At 44.7% G+C, this 22,398-nt stretch overlaps 1 protein-coding gene across 2 annotated transcripts in view; it reads left to right on the forward strand.

The window, feature by feature from the left end:
• Positions 1-22,398, forward strand: part of ZNF536 (zinc finger protein 536) — a gene marked incomplete at both ends in the record, with an annotated part of 267,928 nt that overhangs the window by 99,303 nt on the left and 146,227 nt on the right. The window contains 2 exons of one of the 2 annotated variants that reach the window (XM_080704162.1): positions 3,764-5,336; positions 10,129-10,186. In XM_080704162.1, the coding sequence (XP_080560288.1) occupies positions 3,764-5,336; positions 10,129-10,186 (1,631 nt within the window). Of the gene's footprint in view, positions 1-3,763; positions 5,337-10,128; positions 10,187-22,398 lie in introns of those variants that run through there. The other variant, XM_080704161.1, reaches the window with a different exon arrangement.

Below are 22,398 nucleotides of genomic sequence, written 5' to 3' on the forward strand. Positions count from 1 at the left end.
GCTGAGTGAAGAGATGCAGTCCTCCTGCTGCAGTGGTGTGTGTGTGTGTGTGTGTGTGTGTGTGTGTGTGTGTGTGTGTGTGCAGTGATGTGGTATGTATGAATTCCCCTAGATGCAATGGTATGTGTCTGTGTGTGTGTATGAATTCCTCTACATGCAATGATGTGTGTGTGTATGAATTCCCCTAAATGCAAAGATGTGTGTGTATATGAATTCCTTTACATGCAATGATGTGTGTGTATATGAATTCCCTAGATGCAATGATGTGGTGTGTGTGTATGTGTATGAATTCCCCTAGATGCAATGATGTAGGATGTGTGTGTGTGTGTGTGTGTGTGTGTGTATGAATTCCCCTAGATGCAATGATGTGGTGTGTGTGTGTGTGTGTGTGTGTGTGTGTGTGTGTTATTTGTATGAATTCCTCTACATGCAATGATCTGGTATGTATGAATTCCCCTAGATGCAACGATGTGTGTGTGTGTGTGTGTGTGTGTGTGCATGTGCACACACGTGCGCTTGCACCCTCATGTGTACTAATTCCCCTAGCTTGAAAAGCCACGTGATTCATCTCCTCTGAGAGCACTGAGTGGAGGGAGGGCTCTGTTCCTTGGCTTCTTCACTCAGTTCCCAGCATCACAAGCAGTGCCTGGGACGATACTCATTCATCCACTAGTTCATTCAAACGATGTAAGTGTAGACATGTGTATGCATATGAATTTCTGGTCCATGCAGGAAACTAAATAATTTAGGTCTTTGTTGAGTTTAGAATTGGGATGAGGAATCAGGAACTACCAGCTCTAACATCTCATATATTGAAAAAGCAAAGGTTCCAAGACTGAAGTCCTGTGTCAGAGGACAGAGGCACATTGGTGTCCATTTTCAATATACTCTCTTTAAATACCTCTGGGGCCTAGATTGTCTTCCCTGCTAAGACTCACCACCCAACCTACCTCAAACGGTGCTTCCAGGTAGGCTCTGTACAGTGCCCCTTACCCAGACCCCACTGAAGGTCACCTAAGGTGTTTGGGAAGATCCCAAAACCCTGCTTGCATCTTTGGCCAATTAACTCTGAATCTGGGGATATGGGGTCAGATATCAGTACATTTTAAAGCTCCTCAGGAAATTCTATGTCGGTTTCGCAAAAGTGTAGTTTTTACAGTAACTGCATCAGAATCGCAGAGACATGTATAACAAATATCAACTTCTTCTCAAACCCTAGACCTAAGAATCAGGGTTGCTATGAATTAGGGCCCAGAGACTTGTGTCTCTCAAACTCCCCTCCTGGTTCTCATGTACAGTGTGGTTTGAGAACCTTGTACCAGTGTGCATTTAAAATATACATATACATCTCTGAATCCCTGTGGTCCCCATCAAGAATGGCAGCCCCCACCTGACTCAGCCTACAGGTCAAAGTCCATACTCTCCCTCTTTAGTGGCTGCTAATGAAGGCCACTGTTTTCTTCTCAGTCCCTTTTCCAGATGCACTTAATTATTTCCAGGTGCATTTCTGAAATCCAACCTGAGTCACTCCTGTACCTGTGGGCTTCACCTTTATTGGCTTTCACTTGCTGGACCTGCCCACAGGGTCTGCACTAACCTGTGGGCCAGTATCTAATCTTTCCCTCCTGACATGAGCCCACCTTCCATGCTTTAGGGACTGCCTTTGCCATACCTAGCCAATGGGCTTCCAGGTATGTTGAGTCAGCTGGGACATTGGCTGCCCAGAAGTACTGCCCCTTCCAAATAGCTGTGGCTAAAGCATGTCTGCATTTAACACAGGGATCAACTCCAAGAAGTGGAAGAATGGTGCCTGAAACCATTTATACCTTTCTCCCAAAGGGAACAGGTTCTTTCTCCTAGACCCAAGTCATTGATCTAGCCAGAGATGCTGTTACCTTTACATTTATAACAGATTCCTAGAAGGGTCTCTTTTCTTTCTTTCTTTTCCCCCCCGGGTCTGGGGATGTAACCCAGGGGCATTCAACCTCCAAGCTATGCCCCCTGCCCTATTTTTTATTCATTATTTTGAAACAGGGTCTCACTAAGTTACAGAGGGCCTCACTAAGTTGTGGAGGGCCTCACTAAGTAGCCGAGCCTGGCCGCAAACCGCGATCCTCCTGTCTCAGCTTCCCGAATGCTGGGATTACAAGCGTGCGCCACCACGCCCAGCTCTAGATGGGTCTCTTTTCCAGACTAAAAGGGCATCTCTGAAAAAGTGTCCAGGGGAGATAGCAGCTGCTTGAGGCATAAATGAAAAGCTCTTGGGCCCTTTATTTTGATATAGTGGCAGTGTGTCCAAAGATCTGGTGCACAGTTCCGAGATGACATGGTGGTATCTCCCATGCATGACCTAGACTGATGGTCTTCTTATTTACAAAACCCAAGACCCCTAAAGTCTTAAACCTGGAGAATTGAGAGACATGGCATTAGCTAAGACTAGATGCAGTGAGATGTCTTCTGAATATACCATTCACCCATGATTTTCTGTTCCTTTTTAGATCAGTCTATTTTATAATAGAACAGAGGAAAAGGGGAGGTAGTTAAACTTCCTGGGAAAAATAATTGTGGATATTGACAGGGTATTATTGTGAATAAGCTAATAGGGACTGTCATAGTCTTCAGTCTTTTCAGAGAGCTTTTTAGTTGCAAAGTCTAGAAAAGATCCAGGATTGCTGCTAATTCTTAAAACATACTAAGATCCACATTTATCTACCTCGTTCTGCTCCTTTATCCCACAATGCCAGCAGATGTAAGTTGTCTGTTATGGTATTGTCTCAATCATGGCAAGAACAATAGAAGTTGGGTGTTGAATTTAAATAAATATTTAATTCATGAAAATTATCTTATATGTTTTAAAACACTCTTTAAAGCTATTTTTATTCTCTAGAAAGCGCATATTATAGGTAAATTACAGATTTTACAACCGGAGCATTAAGTTTGCCATTAGTACAAATTTAAGGCACTACAAAGATCAGTAGATAATGTTAATTTCAAATACAGAAACTAAATATATTTTTTGCCTTTTTATTACTCATTTTCTTTTAAGTTTTATTGACTGCTTTTTATCTTAACTATATGTCTTTACATGCTGCAATCATAATGCACTATAATGGTATTAATATTTTATAGAACCGGTATTTATAGTTCTTTATTTAGTAACAATGCAGTAGGTCTGCAGATATCTGAGCCCGTCTGGAATGGTGCCCTCCAAATAATGATAAATTACTTGTGCAGTATGCCATTTGCTAATTATATCCATGATTTACTGCAGAGCAAGACTTAAATCATTCATTTCAGTCTTGCGTAACAGTGCCATAAAATTTTTAGGTTTAAAAATGGTTTCCATGTGTATAATTTAAACAAATTTTTGAGCTATTGTATATACAAAATATTGCAACCGCCCATTTGTTACGTACTTTGTCTTTTTAAACTTCTACTTTTAATGATTACTGTGGCTAAAATTATTATGCTTAATTTTCATAATCATAGCTTTTAAATCTACAGTCGTTTTCACGTGTTAGATAAAGAAAAAGATAGCTAATTGTGTGTAGATAGTATGTCATTCCTGAATAGTCCCAAATGGTACAAAATCATTAAAAAAGCTTAAGAGTACGAATTATTCTTCTATTAAAAAACAGTTGTTCTCTAACTAATTATTAGTTTGAGCTGCTTTGTTTCAAAGAACAAATGTTGATCCTTCTAGCCTAGTTCTGCACACCAAAATGAGATAAACGCTTTTCTTTTTCTCATCAAAATCTTGCAGGTGAGAAACCCTACAAGTGTCCTCACTGTGACTATGCTGGTACCCAGTCAGCGTCCTTAAAATACCACTTAGAACGACACCATCGCGAGCGACAGAATGGAGCTGGGCCACTGTCTGGACCGCCCCCGAGCCAAGATCACAAGGATGAGATGTCCAGCAAAGCATCTTTGTTTATCAGGCCAGATATTCTGAGAGGGGCCTTTAAGGGTCTTCCTGGAATTGACTTCAGAGGTGGCCCTGCCTCTCAGCAATGGACATCAGGAGTCCTGTCCTCCGGAGACCATTCGGGGCAGGCCACTGGCATGTCTTCAGAGACTCCTTCAGATACCCTGAAAGGCACCGACCTTCCTTCCAAAAGTATTCACTTCTCCGAGATTGGAAGAGCTTATCAGAGCATCGTGAGCAACGGTGTGAATTTCCAAGGGTCCTTACAAGCTTTCATGGACAGCTTTGTCCTCAGCTCCTTGAAGAAGAAGGACACGAAGGATAAAACCCTTTCTGATAACCCTTCCATGAAAGTCCATGGAGTGGATGGTGGCGATGAGAAGCCCAGCAGTAAGTCTTCCCAGAGGAAGTCTGAGAAATCTCAGTATGAGCCGCTAGACTTGTCTGTGCGGCCAGATGCCACCTCCCTTCCAGGCTCTTCTGTGACAGTGCAAGACAGCATTGCATGGCATGGCTGCTTATTTTGTGCTTTTACAACATCCTCCATGGAGCTGATGGCCCTTCATCTTCAGGCCAACCACTTGGGCAAAGCAAAACGCAAAGATAATGCTGTGGGAGTGACCGTCAATTGCAAAGAGCAGACCCGAGAGGCAAGCAAGATGGCTCTGCTGTCCTCGGTACAATCCAACAAAGACCTGGGCCTCTCCAGCATGACTAGCTCTCTAGACTCTGTTCCTGAGAAGATGGCCCAAGGACAGGCCAAAGAGACTCTGGGGGAACCGAAGAGCGGCCCGTGGCCCAGCCACGTGGACCCTGCCTTTTGTAACTTCCCATCAGACTTCTACAAGCAGTTCGGAGTCTACCCAGGCATGGTGGGCTCGGGGGCCACGGGTTCCTGCTCTAACAAAGATCCCGATGAAAAAGGCCACCCTGAAGATGATGGCCCGATCCTGATCCCTGAAACCGCAAATAAGAACACTACTGACGACCTCTCAGACATCGCCTCCTCTGAGGACATGGACTCCTCCAAGGGAGAAAACAACGATGAAGAGGATATCGAAACGGAGCCTGAGATGATGAGCAAGCCACTGTCTGCCCTCAGCAAGGACAGCAATGGCGAAGGCGGGGACAGCCTGCTCCCCACAGGTGCCCCCCAGCCCGTGCAGGGACTGGTGTCCCCCTTAGCCCAAGCATCTGAGAAGCAGTGGCACAACCCAGGCCTTCTTCCTGCCCAGGACCCCTCCATGGGCCTACCAAAACCGGAGCGGGGGCCCCCTGGCCTGGAGAAGCCGGTGAACATGCTGTCGGTCCTCAGGGCCTACAGTTCTGATGGCTTAGCAGCCTTTAATGGACTTGCAAGTAGCACAGCAAATTCTGGATGTATCAAGAGGCCAGACTTGTGTGGTAAGTTTTAGAATCCTCTTCCCTTAGTTCATTCCCCAAAACATCAGTGCTGAATTGTGCATTTTGAAACAGTGAGATTTACCCATTAGAAAATTTTAAGTTAAACCTAAAAAAAAAACCCAATGCTGTATATGCAATGTAGACAATCATACAAGTCAATTTCACTTACAAGTTTGAAACTCCTACTTTGGTGTTCCGATTTTCATTAAAATGCTCTCAACTGCCTGTCTCGAAGGCATGGCAGGGGTGGTGGCTCACAATGTGGACCACTCCTATTTTCCACCTATCAGTTGAGTAGGGGAAGAAAATTACTCCAAAAACAAAAACAAACAGAGACATGGTAACTTGAAAACTTGTCAGTATTTTCAACTCATGCACAAGATGCCTAAGACAACTCTTTGCTGCTTTGCTAAGCAAATCTGCTTTATTAAACTTTCCTTTTACTAACTTAGAGGATACTAAAATCATATCACACTAACCACAGTATAGAAATAAAGTGACCCTCTCTCCAAATTGGGAGGAGGTTTTTGGGTGTTTGTGATTCATCTTTAGACATACCAAACGGCAGTTACCGTGACTTTGGCCTTCTACTGTTGCCTTCTGTCAGTGTGCTCACCTGTCTGTTGTTCTAACAAGAAATGTACATCGTGAAGTCTCTGATTAGCAGTGTTGTGACCCTATGTGTCTTGGATTTATGCCTGTCTGATCTTGTAGCAAATAGGTACTTTTTTTTTTTACCTCTTTAAAGAGTATCCCAAACTATCCCAAAGTTATTCCAGATTTTAAACATAATCCTAAATTTGACAACTGGATCAAATGAATGTTGAGGTGAGCAGAGGATCAATGCAATTTTCTTGGCACCCAGATCTTCATATTTGAAAACCTGTGTCAAAAGAGTAGTTCAGTGTGCTGTTCCTTCTGAAACCAGTCCCAAATATACCCACCAGAAACAATGGCCACAGTTCCTTTTCATCTTTAATTTATGAAGGAATTTTTGTGATTTTACTTCATCTGAGAAAGAAAAGAAGGAAGGAAGGAAAGAAGGAAAGAAGGAAAAAAGGGAGGGAGGGTGGGAGGAAGGAAAGGAGAGAGAAAGGGGAGTATTTCTGAACTGCAACGTCCTGATTTTTTTTTTTTTTTACCAGAATTCAAAAAACCAAGCTCTGGGTTCACAACTTAAATTGATACATTTCTTTTCCCCTTTTCTTCCCTAGTTCACTAAAGACTGGATCAAGCAGTCAGAAATATTTTTTGAATTGTCAAAAATCACTAAATGGATTTCTGACAGCTCAAAAAAATATTGACAGTTCCTCGTGCAGAATGATTCACAAGGCCCCATTAACCAGCACCCCCATATCTATTTTTAGCCACATATAATTCATTACTTTTGAAGCTGCTAAAAAACAATATTTAAAAGAAGAAGAAAAGGACTTTGTGCCAGTCCATCCCCCCCACCCTTTTCTTCTGGGGGAGCAACATTTAGGTTTTTTTTTTCTCTTTCATTGTTGTTTTAAGTTTGTGATAAGGGTGGCTCCTTTTATATTTTTGTTTGGGGATTTTTTTTCAAAGTCTATTTTTGGTTCTTTCAACTACCTACTTAGGACCATAGTTCTTGCCAGGAATCCATGCATCAGAAAAGATCAAAACCTGGCATGTATATAAGCTCATTATTATTGAAATGAGCTCATATTACCCCTATTAATTTTCCCATCTTCCTATCAATGTTGAAAGAAGGCTGCCTGCCTTGAGAAAGCTTGTCCAATGGCATCCTCTTGTACCAGGCAGGGTGGAGGAAAAGACAACAGAGACGAGCCTGCTAGGTCTTGTGAGCCTTTCCCTCCAAGCTGCATGCTCTCAGGAACCCCCTCTCTAAATAGCAGCTCATAACACTCGCTGACATTTGCATGCCATGTACAAAAACTTTGCTCAGTCAACCTTTGAGCCACTGGTCAATAGACCCTGGGATGTAAGCTGTGGCCCCTATTTCAAGTGGGACAAGAACAATTGACCAAGCCAGGGTAGAAGGCTGGTTGCTTCCCCAGTAGAGGGTTCAGGTCCTTCTGTTCAAAATGCTAAAACTAACTCTGGCCATAAACTGCCTATTTTTAGAGAGCACGAGTTCTGTATTTATTTGGCCTCATTTCTTCTGCATCCTTCTGTGTGTGAAAGCAGACAGGGAAGGCCCTCCTCTGTTCTTTATCCTTTGCACTTGCTTGGGGGCAGGGGTGCTCTCCTCTTGCCTCTGAGTAAGCCTGACCCTGTTCGGTTTCCATTCCCTTTCCCCATGTCTGGCCCACCATAAATACAATCTTCTTATTTTCTTGGTGGCTGAGGTGGTATTCTGGGACCTAGGAGGGCTGAGCATCTTAGTCATCCGTGCTAAGAGTCAATATCTCAGAGGGAAACTTCAATCCACTGGGTTGAATTTTTTTTTCTCAGTCCAGTTCACTCTTTTTGTAGCAATGCAAGAAGCACAAGCAGCAGCTGTAAGCTTCAGACCCTCCCTCCCACCTCGCCACACACACTTTCTTCACTTTACAGGGTGGAAATGATATTGGGACATGGAACAGACTATTTCCAATGTTCGTTTCCTCTTTTCTGCTCCACTTAACTTAGATACAGATTTTCAGTCTGGTCCTTTAGGTTGATAGCTTATCTTTCTCATGTAGTTGGGCTTTGCCAAACCTAAAAATTATTCCTAATATTCCTCATCTCAGATAGAGTTTGGAGTCTGATTTTGTCTAGTTGGTAAACCCAAATCTCTCTTTAGGTACCCCCTAGAAATAGGCTTGTGGGAAGAATTAATGAATCTCTGTTTAAGGAAGAACTCTATTTTCGTGGGGTATAAGAGTATTGAAAGACAAATCTTTGTTTGTAGTACATAAACTCCCTCATATCTCAGCAGCCCCTCTCACATCTGCTGGTGATTTGGAGACGTGCCTTCTCATCCCAAATCATGGGTGGTTCTTGTATTGTAGGTTGCACATCCCTGATTATTGCATCTCTGCTTCTTAACTTTTAAAACTCTGATCTTCAGTTCCATGAGGCCCTGGCCAGTGCACACTGCTCATTCAGAGTCAGTGCAGTTCTAACTCAAGTGCAGAAGAGAGGGCCAATGGGGAAGAGACTGCACGAGCTGGATGGTTAGGGAGAGTCCTGTTGTACCAGACAATGTCAAGAGCAGGAGCAGTTTACCATATAGACCAGCACATGTGTCAAGGACATGCAACAGAATCTTTAGGAAGAGCTTGAGCCTGTGCGGGGAGGTTGGAGGACATTCACTGTTATGCCAGAGTGGGTCAGATCTTGTTACATGAAATCTCACTCTGACTGGAGGCTTAGCTTCATGAGGTGACTTCCAGGCTTCAGGAACGGGCCACATTTTTTTACTCTGTTGGTGAACATAATGCACAAGGGCACCCCTGTTCCACTGAAGAGCTTGGAATTGGTTTTGGAATGAGATGAGCTCTACATAGAAGCATAAGGGCAGACCAGAACAGTGTTTACATCCACTGACTAGCTGAAGGCCCTGTCCATTCTGAAAAAGTGATAGAAGCGTTAGTCAAGGGAGAGCTTGGGGAGCAAGAGAGCAAGGAAGGCCCAGGATTTTCCACACATTGACAGTATAGAAACCAATCTGCAAAGCACCTGGGCCTGGCTCCATGTACAGGGAAAGAATCACATTCCACCCATGATTTTGTGCTTGTAGAGAACAAATAGGTCATCCCGGTACATTTCCTTTTGAAACCAAGACACAGAGCCTGGGCAGGTAGTTGCTGTGTGTTATTACAAAGAAGAGTTAGCTTTGAAGATGATTCTGGCAATTTTGTAATGAAATTTCATCCCAGTGGTTACACCATTTCAGTTTTTACTCAGTTCTATTTTTGATATAAGGCAAATTCTTAGAGTTAAGAAAGAAGTCCCACCCCTGTCGTGTTTGACCAAGAAATGGCTAAGGTCTAAGGTGAGTTAGAGAATTCTGAAGGAGCCATGGCCGAGTTATGTACAATAGCATAAGAATCAAATATGAGTTTATGCATCACTCTGATTATAGGCAGTGAGTGCTAACTATGACATTTGGTGCATTTTTTGGTCTTGTAGAACAATCTGGGTTCTACAATGAAGAAAGAAGATAGAACTAGGAAAATCGCATAGGAGAACTACAACATCCCAGTCTGCCAAGTGTATGGGGAGCTTGAGCTACACTCAATCAACCCAAGAGATAGCAGTTAGCCTGGGAGTGGGGACAACCAAGGGGTCTCTGCCATTATCTATGGTTCTGCCTTGCTTTATTTAAAGCCAAATGTGCAATTATTCCTCATTTTCCTCTTCTGTGATGATCCTCACATTGATTGGCTTTAGAGACTGTGGATAAAGCACAGTATGTACTCAATTTCCACACCCAATTTCATCATTTGCAGGTTAGCTGGTGACCTCCAGGGTTCAACCTGCTTCCAGCCATTATGAGTGTCCAGGGCTGGATATCAGACCCCAGTAGAGAGGATCCTTTGTGTTGCCATGAAGTCCAAGGGCAGAAATTTCTAAGTTTGTACAAATCATCACCTCATTCCAACTGGCTACAGACCTTTTCTCTTTGACTGTGGTGGTACAAAGCATAGGTAATGTCTCTAGGACCTCTTACAGAAATCAGCATCCCCAGGTAGGCAGTGTTCTACCCTCATTCAGAGATGTGCTTTGTGCTCCATGTTTAACCAAGGGACAGCCCCTTGGATATCAGCCCTCTCCAAAATCTTCCAGCATTCTTCTCCTCTTCTTATTTCCTCCCCTAAATAAAGTGGGAATGCCACTGGTGTGCTATCCTTTGCACTGCAGGATGACAGGACTGTTGTGTGAGTACCATTGTATTTGCCAAATGGTCCACTCGTCATTTCAGAACAAACAAATGGATGGTGTCTGTAACTCGGCAAACACTGATGACATTTAGCCTTGTTTATGTTCCTCTCCTTTTGCTGCATATTTTTTGGCTCCAGAAGCTAATGTCTGAATCAACAGTGCCTCGGAAGCAGGAGGAAAGTCTGGTAGCATTAATTTTAGTTGCTGTATCCATATAGTCTCTGGAATGTGTGGTACCCACTGCCCAGGATCAAGCTTAAGGGAGAGGAGGGAGCAACCAAGCTCTTAGGTTCAAAATATGTTCAATATATTTCCCCCGCTGCTAATGGTTTGTTATTGAGAGCGAGGAAGAAAATCTTGAGAGAAGAGGGTGTTATCAAAGCAGAGACTCATGTCTCTGGTGAATTGCAAACTCTCTAAGAAAGTCCAGCCATTGCCATCTAAAATAGGAGTAGTGTGACCCCATTGATGTCTTGCACTGGGTATAGGTTCCCTGGGTAGTTGAGCTTGGCATCTACTTCCTTAGGCTACTGAATGCAAGTGATGGTCGGAACTGACAACCATCTAGATTCAAGTTAGCTACTAAAGGAATCAGGTTCTTTTATTATTATTATTATTATTATTATTAATTATGATTTCCAAAGGTTATATGCAAAGCCCAGGTTTCAAATAAATAGTAATTATCACCTATTACTTAGCACTGATCCATAGTACCTCTATGTCTAATTGCCAACCTGCTATAATCATATAGGCTATTCTTGCTTTCATCAGAGATAGAAGGACCAAATTTAATAAATATTGCTTTATTGTTATTATTCCATTAAGCCGTTAGGGAATGTGGCCCTACCCTTGCTTTCAAATGCCTCTAGCCTAGATGGTTTCTGGATTGTTTAACAAATTTGCACGTTTTCTTTCAGGTAAGTGACTCCCCCTGTCCTAGTCGATCTATCTGGACTTGCCCTTGTCTGTTCGTGCTCCTCGGTGGTTATCTGCAGCTTGTTAATCGTGTAAAGTCAAGAGAAGAATGTATACACATATGTGTGTTGAATAAATAATTACTATTGGCATAGGTATGTGTATACACACGGCACACCAACCTACAGTATATATAGCAAAGAATCAGAGGCTAAAAATATTGTCCCATATGTTCTGCTATTAGTCATGGATTGCAAAAGCTTAGTAACTAGAATGAAAAGAAAATTCCCTCAAAGTCATAAATCCTGAGTGACAGGTTCCTTCACCTGTGAAAAGCCTAGCTGGGAGGGGTATCTGTTCCACCTGCTCACCTGAGCTTCTACAGGTGAGCCCTGTGATGGTTTCGTCAGAATTACCACTTGTGTCTGATTGTCCTGTATTTTGTAACACTTTAGAAGAATACAGAAAAGTGAAGTAATTATCTTTCTCCATAGTATTTAAGCAGAAATATTGCTAGTTTAATATTGTGTCAGCTCGTCGTATTAACCAGGAACAGATGACAGTAAAATTCCAGCAAACAGCACCTTGACATTCACAACTTAAAAATGGTGATTGAAGCAAATGTGTAAACTTGTACTGGGTTATCGTGTGCTTTGGAATAGAGTATTGTTGAAGTAATTAGAAGATATATTAAGGTGTTCCTGGTAATGAAGGCATGTAAGTTATCATAATTGTAGCTTTCTGAATAAGTGTCAAACTATATCTTTAAGTGTGCTGTATGCTGAGTTACAAGTTAGGTCATTTATGAATGGAATGTAAAACAATACTAAAAATGCTTCAATAACTTATCTTGGTATTGCTAATAAAAAAAAAGATGTGAAACATTAGTGCAGTTTTGAGTCATTATGTTAATTCATTCCACAACACCCCTCTCACCCCTGTGACATTCTTCTCTCTGTTGGAAGCTTCAGCAGGACATTCAGGGAATTATTGTTGCATTGCCCCATCCATTTTTAGGTGGGCCCTCTAAGTAACAGTTTGTAAACATGCAAAAGAGAAGAGACTTCCTGATTTGGGTGGTGGGGACATGGGGACCCCGATGACACACGCCTATCTCTTTGTACAGTGACTTTTAGGCATCCGGACCCTGCAGCCGCTCACAAGACCCATGGATGGGGAGGGCTTGGCACGGAGATTACTCCCACCCAGCTCCTGTGGCAGACCTTAATGTTTTCTTTTCATCCTTCGAAGGACAGTTTTAGTGGAAAGATCATCAGGATTAGTAGAGAGTGGGAGGTTTTTTTTTTGTTCTAAAAAGATTTGGGGTTGTACGTGTGGTTTTTTTTTGCAACAGATTTTTTTTCCTGTCTACCCCTCGCCCTTGCCTCCTAATGGAGAAGATGGAGAAAGGAAGGGCTGCGCTTTTTACTCGTGCTGCCTGGTTTTATTGTCCACCAGCTGGCCTTTTAGACCCAGCCGTTCAATGGTATCTACAAGCTTCTTTGCTTGGATATGTTTTGTAAACATTTCAATTTGGCATATCCCCGTTCCTCATCTACATGGTCCTGTGGGGTTGGGACATAGTATCTGAAGCCCCTAAATCTAATACTCACTTTACCAGGCAAATAAAATATCCAACAGGGAGTGGGACTTCAGAAATGTCCATTGGAACAACTTTGGCCTTATTAGTAGGACAGATAAACCAATAGCTTTGACTGATTAAAACATTCCCTCCAGTATTTCTCATAAAAAAAAAAAAATGTTCAAGTGACCCTGACGCCCAGGAACCACAGCACAGGTCATCTCTTATTTGGAGGAAAAGGTGAAAAGTGAAAGGCCCCAAATCTGAGAAGATGGGATAGAGCCCCAAAGGGAAAGTAGAACTCTTCAAAAAGGTTTCCCACCTCTGTAGATTTCAGTACCCTTGACTGCTGCGATTCTGTGCAGGTGAAGCTGAGATCGCACACTGTGGGTTCGATCCTTCAAAGCCCTAGCAAAGGCAAAGCGAAGAGGCCCAGGTTCCAGGCCCCAGGGTCATGTGACCACATCTAAGCAGGACCAGCTTCTGGCAGCGTGCAGGCTGAGCTTGCCCAAGAAGAGGGACTGCAGCAGAATTCATCCTGATTTCCCACATCACCTGAGTCTGGGGAACTGCCCTGAGGGGAGTGGGGTGAAAAAAGGTGACAAATTCACCTCAACTTTTTGGGGTCGCCTCTGCTCAGGGCGGAGATCGTGTTCCCAGTATTATTCATTACTTATAGCCACAGTGCACACTCCCCACCACTCAATGGTGTCCATCACCATTGCAACTACCAGTTTGGACAGTCAGCTAGGAGGCTGCTAAGAGGGGCTGAGCCCTAGGTATGCAGCAAGGGAGAGCAAACCAAGGGAGGAAAGAGTCATGCAAGGGAGCCTATGCCCCGGCCCCTCCCACCCACAGCCATCCAGGAAGGCCCCCAGGGCTGTGTACCCAGGAGTCTGTTCTCGCTTCCTTCCATGGAGGGCCAATCCCCCTAACACAGTCTCTAAGCTGGAGGACTGGGGAGCATTTCTGCCTCTCACGCGGGGGGTTAGTTCCTGAGTCACTCCCCAGTGGCAACTTCTTAAGCTTATAGGAGGCCTTTGTGGATTGTCATTTCCCCATTTCCATGAAGCAGCCCTCCCACTTCAGGATGCTCACAGCATCATGCTTTATGCTCCCCTCGCTCCCCACCCACTTCCTCCTCCTTCCTGCCTCTGGTGACAGCTCCCTTCTCACCAGATGAATGTTCTTGGGAACATCCTTCCTGTCTGCTGCCTTGAGGGAGCTGGGTGGATTCAGGTCTCTAAAAGGAGCCAACCTTATTTCATAGCTCTGCATGGGGACTGGCAATTCTGTTCCTTCTCTCCCCCAAAACTTCCACCCAAACCCCCACCCGTCTGGATTTGGACTGGGCACAAGCACAGACATCACCCATTGGATCTGCCCTTGGCCTTATAGCCTTCACCCTTTCCAACATGGATGCTCACTGGGCCGAGGTGCATAAGAGACCCCCATCATATATGGAACAGAGTTTCAAGGAGGTGTGTGCAACTTACGATGCAAGAGGCCAAGGAAGGGCAGGATGCTTTTCAGAGAGTCTGCCAATCCACTTCTTCCTTCACACATATTTGGAACTGTGTTTGCTTTAATGAAATTTAGATACTCCGGTGGAAGGGGAAGAATCTAGACTTTGGGACATGATTACTGTATATGTATAGTCACTTTTTCTCCAGGGAACTTCATGATGAGGAAACCACATTTCTAAATACATAGTAGCACATTGGCAGTACTGTCTCTGCATGGGCAGATTCTGCCTCTGGAACAAACAATGCACATTTTCAAGGTTAGAGTTGGGGAACTTTGCATAGCTAATTTCATTAGCAAAAATACCCATTTGTGCACCCAGACATTGACTGGCTTCATGAAGAGTTTGTCTTTCATGTTCTTTGTGGAGTTGTCCAGACACACACATTTGATGGCCACCACTGCACACAGGGTTAAGTTTCCCTTCTGAACTTCTGTTGTTGTGAAATTAACATAATATGCTCTCAATTATCCACATAAAAGGAGAAAGGCAACCAAGCAGGGAAAGCAAATTTGTGATCAATTTACCAAATTATTGCTCTTTTTATATGATGGACAAGTCGCTTTTCTGTTTTGAGTCCAGTGTTTTGCACATCCCGGGGAAGTGCTGGTGCTCAGAGGTGCACACCTGGGAGGCTGGAGGTGCACCCTGTAGGTGGGTAACTGGGATCCACACTGTGCTGACCTCTTTCTTGTCAAGGAGAGGAACCATTAGTCTAAATTCTCTAAGACACCCTGGGTACTATGGTTAAGGTTGCACCAAACCAGATCCCTAGAGGGCATGGTTGCGGGAAGTGGGAGGCAATTCTAGGAAGCGAGGACAGGAAAGGGGGGTAGAGGAATGCAAAGACAATCCAGGTATGCTCACTAAGGACCCCTTTGGAGGCCCTGTAGGGTTGGTATGATGCTGCCCTCAGCACCATCCTCTGAGGGCTAAGAAGCTGGGCTGTTTACCCAACGCTGCATCTCTCATTAATCGAGGGTCACTCTAGCCCTCCCTTGGCCACACCTTCTGCTCCTGGTGAGAGAAAGCCCTCTGGCAAAGAGAAATAGGAGGCTGTTGGCATGCTAGGCAATCAGAAGGGAAGGGGTAGGTGCTCACAGTGTCCACTATGAGTGGGAGAGAACCCCTTGATCAGAACATTCTTATACCAACCTGCTCCCACTGGAGAAGGTACCAGACCTTCTAGAGCCAAGGATGAGAACAAAAGTGTGTATTGTGTGGTTCTTTATGAGAAGAGAACTGCTGAGAGGTATCCAGCCTCTGACTTAGGGGCAGGCTTACTGAGGGGAGATCAGAGGGTCAGAATCCTGCCTGGGTTAGGAGACCAGGCATCTAGCAGCACCCATGTTCCAGGGATTTAGATAACTCGCTTCTCTTCTTTGGGCATGGCTTCCCTGTCAGTGAAAGGAGGGGTAGCCTGGACATCCTCTCAAGACCCCCCAGGTCTCCAACGTTACGTCCTTCATGACCCCTTTCAGCCTTTATTTTTCAGATGATTCTCCAAGACCCTAGCAGTCCTAGAGTCCTCATGAGCACCCACTTCAGCAGGACCCCTGTATGTGGGATCCACACTGATACTTTCACAAATAAATGAACATACAGAATTTCAATTTGGGCAAGATCATTTGCTATTATGAGGCATGGCAATAGTTGGAGATCATAAGAGGACCACTGAGGAATTTTTCTTCTAGAAAATTTTGGAAGTCAGTAAAACAGGAAAAAGAGACAGAAAAAGAGGTCAATGCAACTAGATTTTCAATCTCATCGAAATACAAGGAAAATTGGATTGCCTAGTTTTTGTTTTTATTTTCAACCTCTAGTGGTCACAAATGAGTTTGAGAAGACAATAATTTGCATGATGATTGAGGATTCGTCAGGAGTTTTACAGATTCTAATCTGTTACTTAGTGTGTCCCTCTTGGACATATTTGCCCTATCCCTGCCACTTCCATGCAACACACATGCCCAGTGATTCTCAGAGGGAGAGGAGGTTGCCGGGAGATGAGCGCTCATATGTTCATCTTGCATGGGCACAGGAGTCATTACACCCACTTCCATTTTGCCTGTGACCTTTCCCATCTTCTCACCCTACCACCCTCAGAGTTCCCTTGGCCACTCAAAGCCACGTTCAGCTAGCAAGCTCCCTGAGCCTGGGACAGTCTGTAGTATTTCCAAGTGCAAACTCTTCATATCCTTGGCTTTGCTTCCCATGGCACACCTTGACATAGATGTTCCTTAACCTAATTGCCTCAGTATTGCCATTCATTAAATGGGACACTGGTGCACCCTTAAGAGAATGAAATGAGTATGGGATAATTTGGAGGCTGACAAGTCACCATCATTTCAATGATTTTAGGATTTCTGCTGCCCAGCAGGCCCAAGGCAGAGCTCCCATGGAAACATGGAACCTGCTGAGACCCGGCCAAGTGGGTGGAAAATCTGGTTAGGGTGTTGTAAAGCATGGTACCCTCATTCTTGCTAATACATACTCATCACCTATGGGCCTGTGCCTGGATGTTTAGCTAGGATCCTCTTACACCTGGAGTGAAGACATCTGGAAATCTATGGGCATCTGCATGAGACGCCAATGAGCCCCTTCCATCCAGTGTAGGGGTGTGCAAGCTCATTCATATTGGCTCCTGTTTTTAGTAGCATAAATGGCTGATACTTAGGAAAACAACAACAATCTTTGGTGGTCAAAAAATGGGAATAGGATTCTTGTACCAATGGCTTTTGCTTTACAATTTATTTATTTACTTATTTATTTACTTATGTACTCATGTACTAGGGATTGAACCCAGGAGGCATTCTACCTCTGAGCTATACCCTAACCCTTTATAATTTGAAACAGGGTCTCACTAAGTTGCCGAGGCTGCCCTCAAACCTGATTATCTTCTTGTCTCAGTCTCCCAAGTACCAGGACTAAAAGCTTGTGCCACCAGAAACCTGGCTTTGTTTTACATTAACACCTAGGATTTGAAGTGTCTGTTCTTTCTAAATCACACGGCAACTGTTTAATTTTAAATGACAAAAGGAACTTTCTTGAGGCCTTTGGGTAGCTGTCCATGCAATGTAAGTGTTAGCTGTCACAAATGTTAAACACCTGAATTTCCATAATGATGGGGTGGTTTTGTAAAGCCCCCCTTTTCAATAGGACATTCTGCATGAAGTGGGTGACAGAGCAGAAACTTGGCAGGCAGGCTTACCTCACCATCCTGGAAGATACCACAGAAGAGGCCAGAGGGCTGGGGCTGGCACAATTGCCCCTCCAGGGGCCAGAGGAGGACAGTGGGCCCTCCCTCAGGCCTGATGACCCTGAGAGAGAAAGCCCAGGACGTTGAGGCCCAAACCTGTTACCACTCTCACTCCCAAGGGCTTGGATGGGGGAGGGAAAGAAGACCTCAAGACATAGGGTACCAAAGAATAAGAGAAGGTGAAAGCCCAAAGCCACCTGGGCATGGCAGTACACACCTGTAATCTCAGTGCCTGGGAGGCGGAGACAGGAGGATTGTAAGTTCAAAGCCAGCTTCGGCAACTTAGTGAGACTCTATATAATAAAAAAAATACTATAGGTGTAGGAGTGTAACCTGGTGGTAGAAGGCCCCTGGGTTCCATCACCGGTACCACAAAGAAAAAAGAAAGAAAGAGAGAAAGGAAGAAGAAAAAGAAAGAATGAAAGAAAGAAAAGGAAAGAAAGGCCAAAAGCAAGAGAGGTGCATAAAGAGACAGGGGAAGAAGAGAGGAAATGGGGAGGCCAGAGAGAAGGAGGAGGAAGAGGAGAAAAAGAAGAGAAAGAGGAAAAGGAGGAGGAGGAGGAGGAGGAGGAGGAGGAGGAGGAGGAGACCCAGCAGAAAGAAGAGAGAAGACAGATAGGAACCTTGCCTGCAGCCTGGGCTGGAGGCTGCAGGGTGCGGGTCTGATGGTGCCTCTTGCAGGTGCAGGCAGGGGAGTGGGGCACTCAGTGGTTCTTGGTGAGGATGCTGGGGAGGCTGGAGGGGTCAGGTGAGGTTCCTGAGTGAAGCACCTGGTGGCCAAGGCCTGGAGCTCCAGCTGCACCCTCCTCCCCCTCTGCTCCCCAGTGCTTGTTTCAGGAGGAAATGCTGCAGCTTAATCAGAATTATTTACAAGATAATGGTCCATTGTTTGCACTAAGACAGATGTTGTCTGTGGGAACTTTGTGTTTTATGCTCTTTTCCCTGCTCTGTCTTCACTGGGTGCAGATGGGATGGAAGTAATGTGAGTTATTATTCCTAGGATTGGAATTTTGGAGATACCTTCCTTCCAGCCCAGGCTCAGCTGGGCAATGGAGCAAGGCCGACACTGGGCGGGCAGGGGTGGTCACTGCTGGCTGCAGGGTCAGGCTGAGCCTGCTGTCCTCACAACCCTTCCAAGCAGCCTGTGATTAAGGTCTCGTTTCCTTGAGGGGCGGGTCAGTACAATCGCCTTGTCCACGACAGGAAGGACTCTGATTAAGATGCACTTGCTATGTGTTGACTTGAGAGGTCACCGCTGACATCTCAAATGAGGGTGGCCATCTGGTCCTCTTCTTGCCAAAGCGAAAGAGCGGCCCCTTAAGGGTGGGGGCTGACAGTCTCTGTCTCTTCTTCCTTTTTTTGTGGGGTTGGGGATGGAACCCAGGGGGATTTGACCTCCAAGCTACACCCCCTGCCCTATTTTTTATTCTTTATTTTGAAACAGGGTCTCACTAAGTTGCAGAGGGCCTCCTAAGCAGCTGAGGCTGTGCGCGAACCGCGGTCCTCCAGTGTCAGCCTCCCGAATGTTGGGATTACAAGCGTGCACCACCACGCCCGGCTCTGTCTCTTCTTTTCTCCTTCCTTCATCCATCCTCCCTTCCTTCTTCCCCCTCCCCCTCCCCCTTTCTTTCTTTCTTTCTTTCATTCTTTATCTTTCTTCTTTCTTTCTATCCCACTTGCCAGAGGACTTCCTCAGGGTCTGCTGGGGTCTCTTGGGAAACCAGATCAGGACTGCTGACTTCCTCCTCCTTCTTCAAGATCAGAATTTGCTAAATGAATGTTTGTCCCATGGACTTACCCAGGAGGGAACTCATTCATAAGCAGAAAGAGTAGAAGACCACTCCCATTCCCAGACTTGCTCTGGATCACCCAGTGTTGACCCATGTTTGGTGTGCAAACCCAGAAGTTATCAGGTCCCTCAGCACTCTAAGGCTCCCAGTCACCTTCAAATCACCAGACTCGCCTCATTGGATTTCAGACCCATTTCACGAATGAGAAAACAGGCCCAAAAAGTTAGGTGCCTTGCACCCAGTGATATTTCTACTCCATGGAAAAGTCTCCCTACTCTTCAAATCCTGTCCTTCACGGAATCTCAGCTTAGGGTCACATGGGGCATGAGGACAACAGCTCTGTAGTCAGGGAGAGGAATGCACTGAGGCATGTGTTGGATGCCTGGAACTGAGTCTGGGGTTAGCACAGGTTCCATAGAGGAGCAACTAGTATTATAAATTACATTATGCCTCTTTTCTAATATATTGCATTTTTAATATCAGTCTATGATAGACAGCAAACACAAAAATCAAGGCAATGAAATATTATGGCCACAATCAGATGCAGTTTAAACCAAGCAGTTTAGAACGAGAGCCACTTGCAGGTCAACTAAGTGGAATTAGGTTGAGGTTTGAGCAGCTTAGAAGAAAATCAGCCCTCGCTGAGCCCCTGGAGGTGTGGACAGGTGTGCTGGTTGTGACCCAAGTGGTCTTGAACCAGCAACGTGAGTCCCAATGTCTTCTTCACCTCTCCATGAATGACAAAGACACATCGATGGCTTTGCGATTCCATCCATTCTGCGGGCTGCAAATCAATTAATCCTAGGACTATATTTATTTAGTCATTTCCCAGCCTCCAGGGGAAATAAAAGAAACTATCTTTCCCCCTTCCCTCAGACTGAGAGGGCCTCAGGAAACTTGACCCCTCAACTTGCAGTTGTTCCCTGGGGTCAGGTCTCAGAGTGCAGTGGAGAGTGGGTGGCCCAGGGAACAGGCGAGTCCTCCCGGCCCAGCCCTGGTGGCTGCTGGGGGCCCAGCCCCTGACTGTGACAGCAACAGAGGTCAAGCCTGGATAATATTTATCAACCTTGTTCTCATGGTGTCAGGCTCTGCCCTAAACCCAGCATCACTGGAGATCTCAGATTATGTCCTTTAAAGTCCCACAGAGCCCCTTCACATGTGACCAAATACCTCTGTCAAGCAGGGGAAGAGGCCCCCTTGGTGGGTGGGATTTGAACTTGAGCTTTCAGAGGTCCATGGCTGGGCTCCTAGGCCTTTGAGCCTGCCACTCCCCTAGCCAGACCTTTTCTGTTAAAACTGTTTAAATTACAAACCAGTAATAAAAGGATCATATGTGTTTCCCACCGAACAGGTTCTTTAGGGCTATTATGATAATTAAAAACATATGGTGCCTGTGCTAGTCAGAGGGAAACCGCAGATGTACAAATTAGGTATTATAGAAGGGTTTTCTGCTTTTGCCCTTTTAAAAACGTCAAGCCAGAGAAGTTTAAAGAGATAAAATGGCAATTGTGCAGATAGTAGGTAGCATTTTGGTTTTAGAATCATTAAATATATAAACCTTTTTTTTAGACTTAATAGGAGTAAACAGCTCCTGATATGTGAAGAGAGGAGAAGGGCCTGGTGTCTGGGAGTCTATGGGGGAAGGCTGCATTTTCCACCTCACAAGATCTTGGATACTATGTAATCTTTTGCATTTTTTATGACGTTGTTCTGCACAAAGAGGATTATATTTATTAAATATTGAATTATATTAAAATAGAATTGATGGAAGCAGGGACAAAGATTTCTTAATATTCAACTTTTTACTTGTTAAAAGGCAAAGATGCAAGTATTGATTAGTCTAGAAATAGTAATTTGTTTTAATTTAAAATATGCAATTGATTTTGAGAAGGTGATAAATATTGCTAATAAAAAAAATTAGGAGGATTTCCACAGCTCCCTGTCAATGGCTTTGCAAGGCAGATGTACAGGGCAGGTCAAGTTTGCTGAGCTGGTCATATTGAAAAGGATGTCCACTGGCTGGCATCATTCAGCTGTGCTCTGGGGTACTGAGATGACTGGCCCTCTGTCCTGGCATGTCGATACCATGGCTAGCCATCAAGGATCCGAGAGTTTGCCACACCTGTCTCCTACAGAAATCCAGCAGGGCTGCTCTGAAGAGGAAACGGTGGTGGACAGGTCACAGGAGCGTGGTCTCCTGCACCTCAAGGCTTTCCTTACTCATCAGAGAAACATGACGTGCTTCCAGAGGCAATCCACCTGGAACCAGGATGCCCTCACCTTACTCTGTGCCCTTTCTCGGTTGAGATTCAGTGGTAGTTACAAAAGGAAGTGAAGCAGGAGGCCAAAGGGCAAGCCAATAGGAATCCAGGGGCAGAGAGGAGGAGCCACCTACCCAGTAGTGAAGTGGAGCTATTGGGTCACTCAGATAACCCGAGTTTTTGGAAGCCTGGTGTGTAATTATTAAAATCCCTAATAATGAGTAGATATAGTTTTTTTAAACAATATATATATATATATATATATATATATATATATATATATATATATATTGTGTTATTTGTAATACTGTAAATTCTTGAAGTTACAGATGAGGGTGGAAGACTCTATACCCAGAAAGTGGCCTTTCTTGGTCACCCTAGCTCTAGGAAAGTCAGAGAGAATGTCCTTTGAGATGGTCTCCTTAGCCACATCCTTGATGAAGTCCTCAGTTCTCCCATTCTTCTGTTCTGCTTTACCCATAACTTGCAGATGGTACAAATGGCCCATCATCCTCCAGTGCCCTCCCCTTGGGGAGCTCTGGCCAGACTTACCCTACTGCTCTGCTTCTAGGTTAGGTGGGGCAGCCAGCTTCCTAAGTGAGCTTGAGATGAGATCGTGGTGAGAGGAGGGCTCTGGAACCTTTTATCTATGACAATAAACATCCCAGGGGACAGCATATAGCAATGGTGAAAGCAGGGCACAATTTTCTTCCTCAGGGAACATTTGGCAATGTCGGAGAAGAGGCATTGGTAATGCCTCTGACATCTAATGGGTAGGGTCCAGGGATGTTGCTAAACATCCTATGATGGATAGGACCACCCCCACAACCAAGAGTTATCCAGACCCACATGTCAACAGTGCCAATGCTGAGAAACCCTGGCA

Source organism: Muscardinus avellanarius, assembly GCF_963383645.1.
Source record: "Muscardinus avellanarius genome assembly, chromosome: 10".
NCBI lineage: Eukaryota > Metazoa > Chordata > Mammalia > Rodentia > Gliridae > Muscardinus > Muscardinus avellanarius.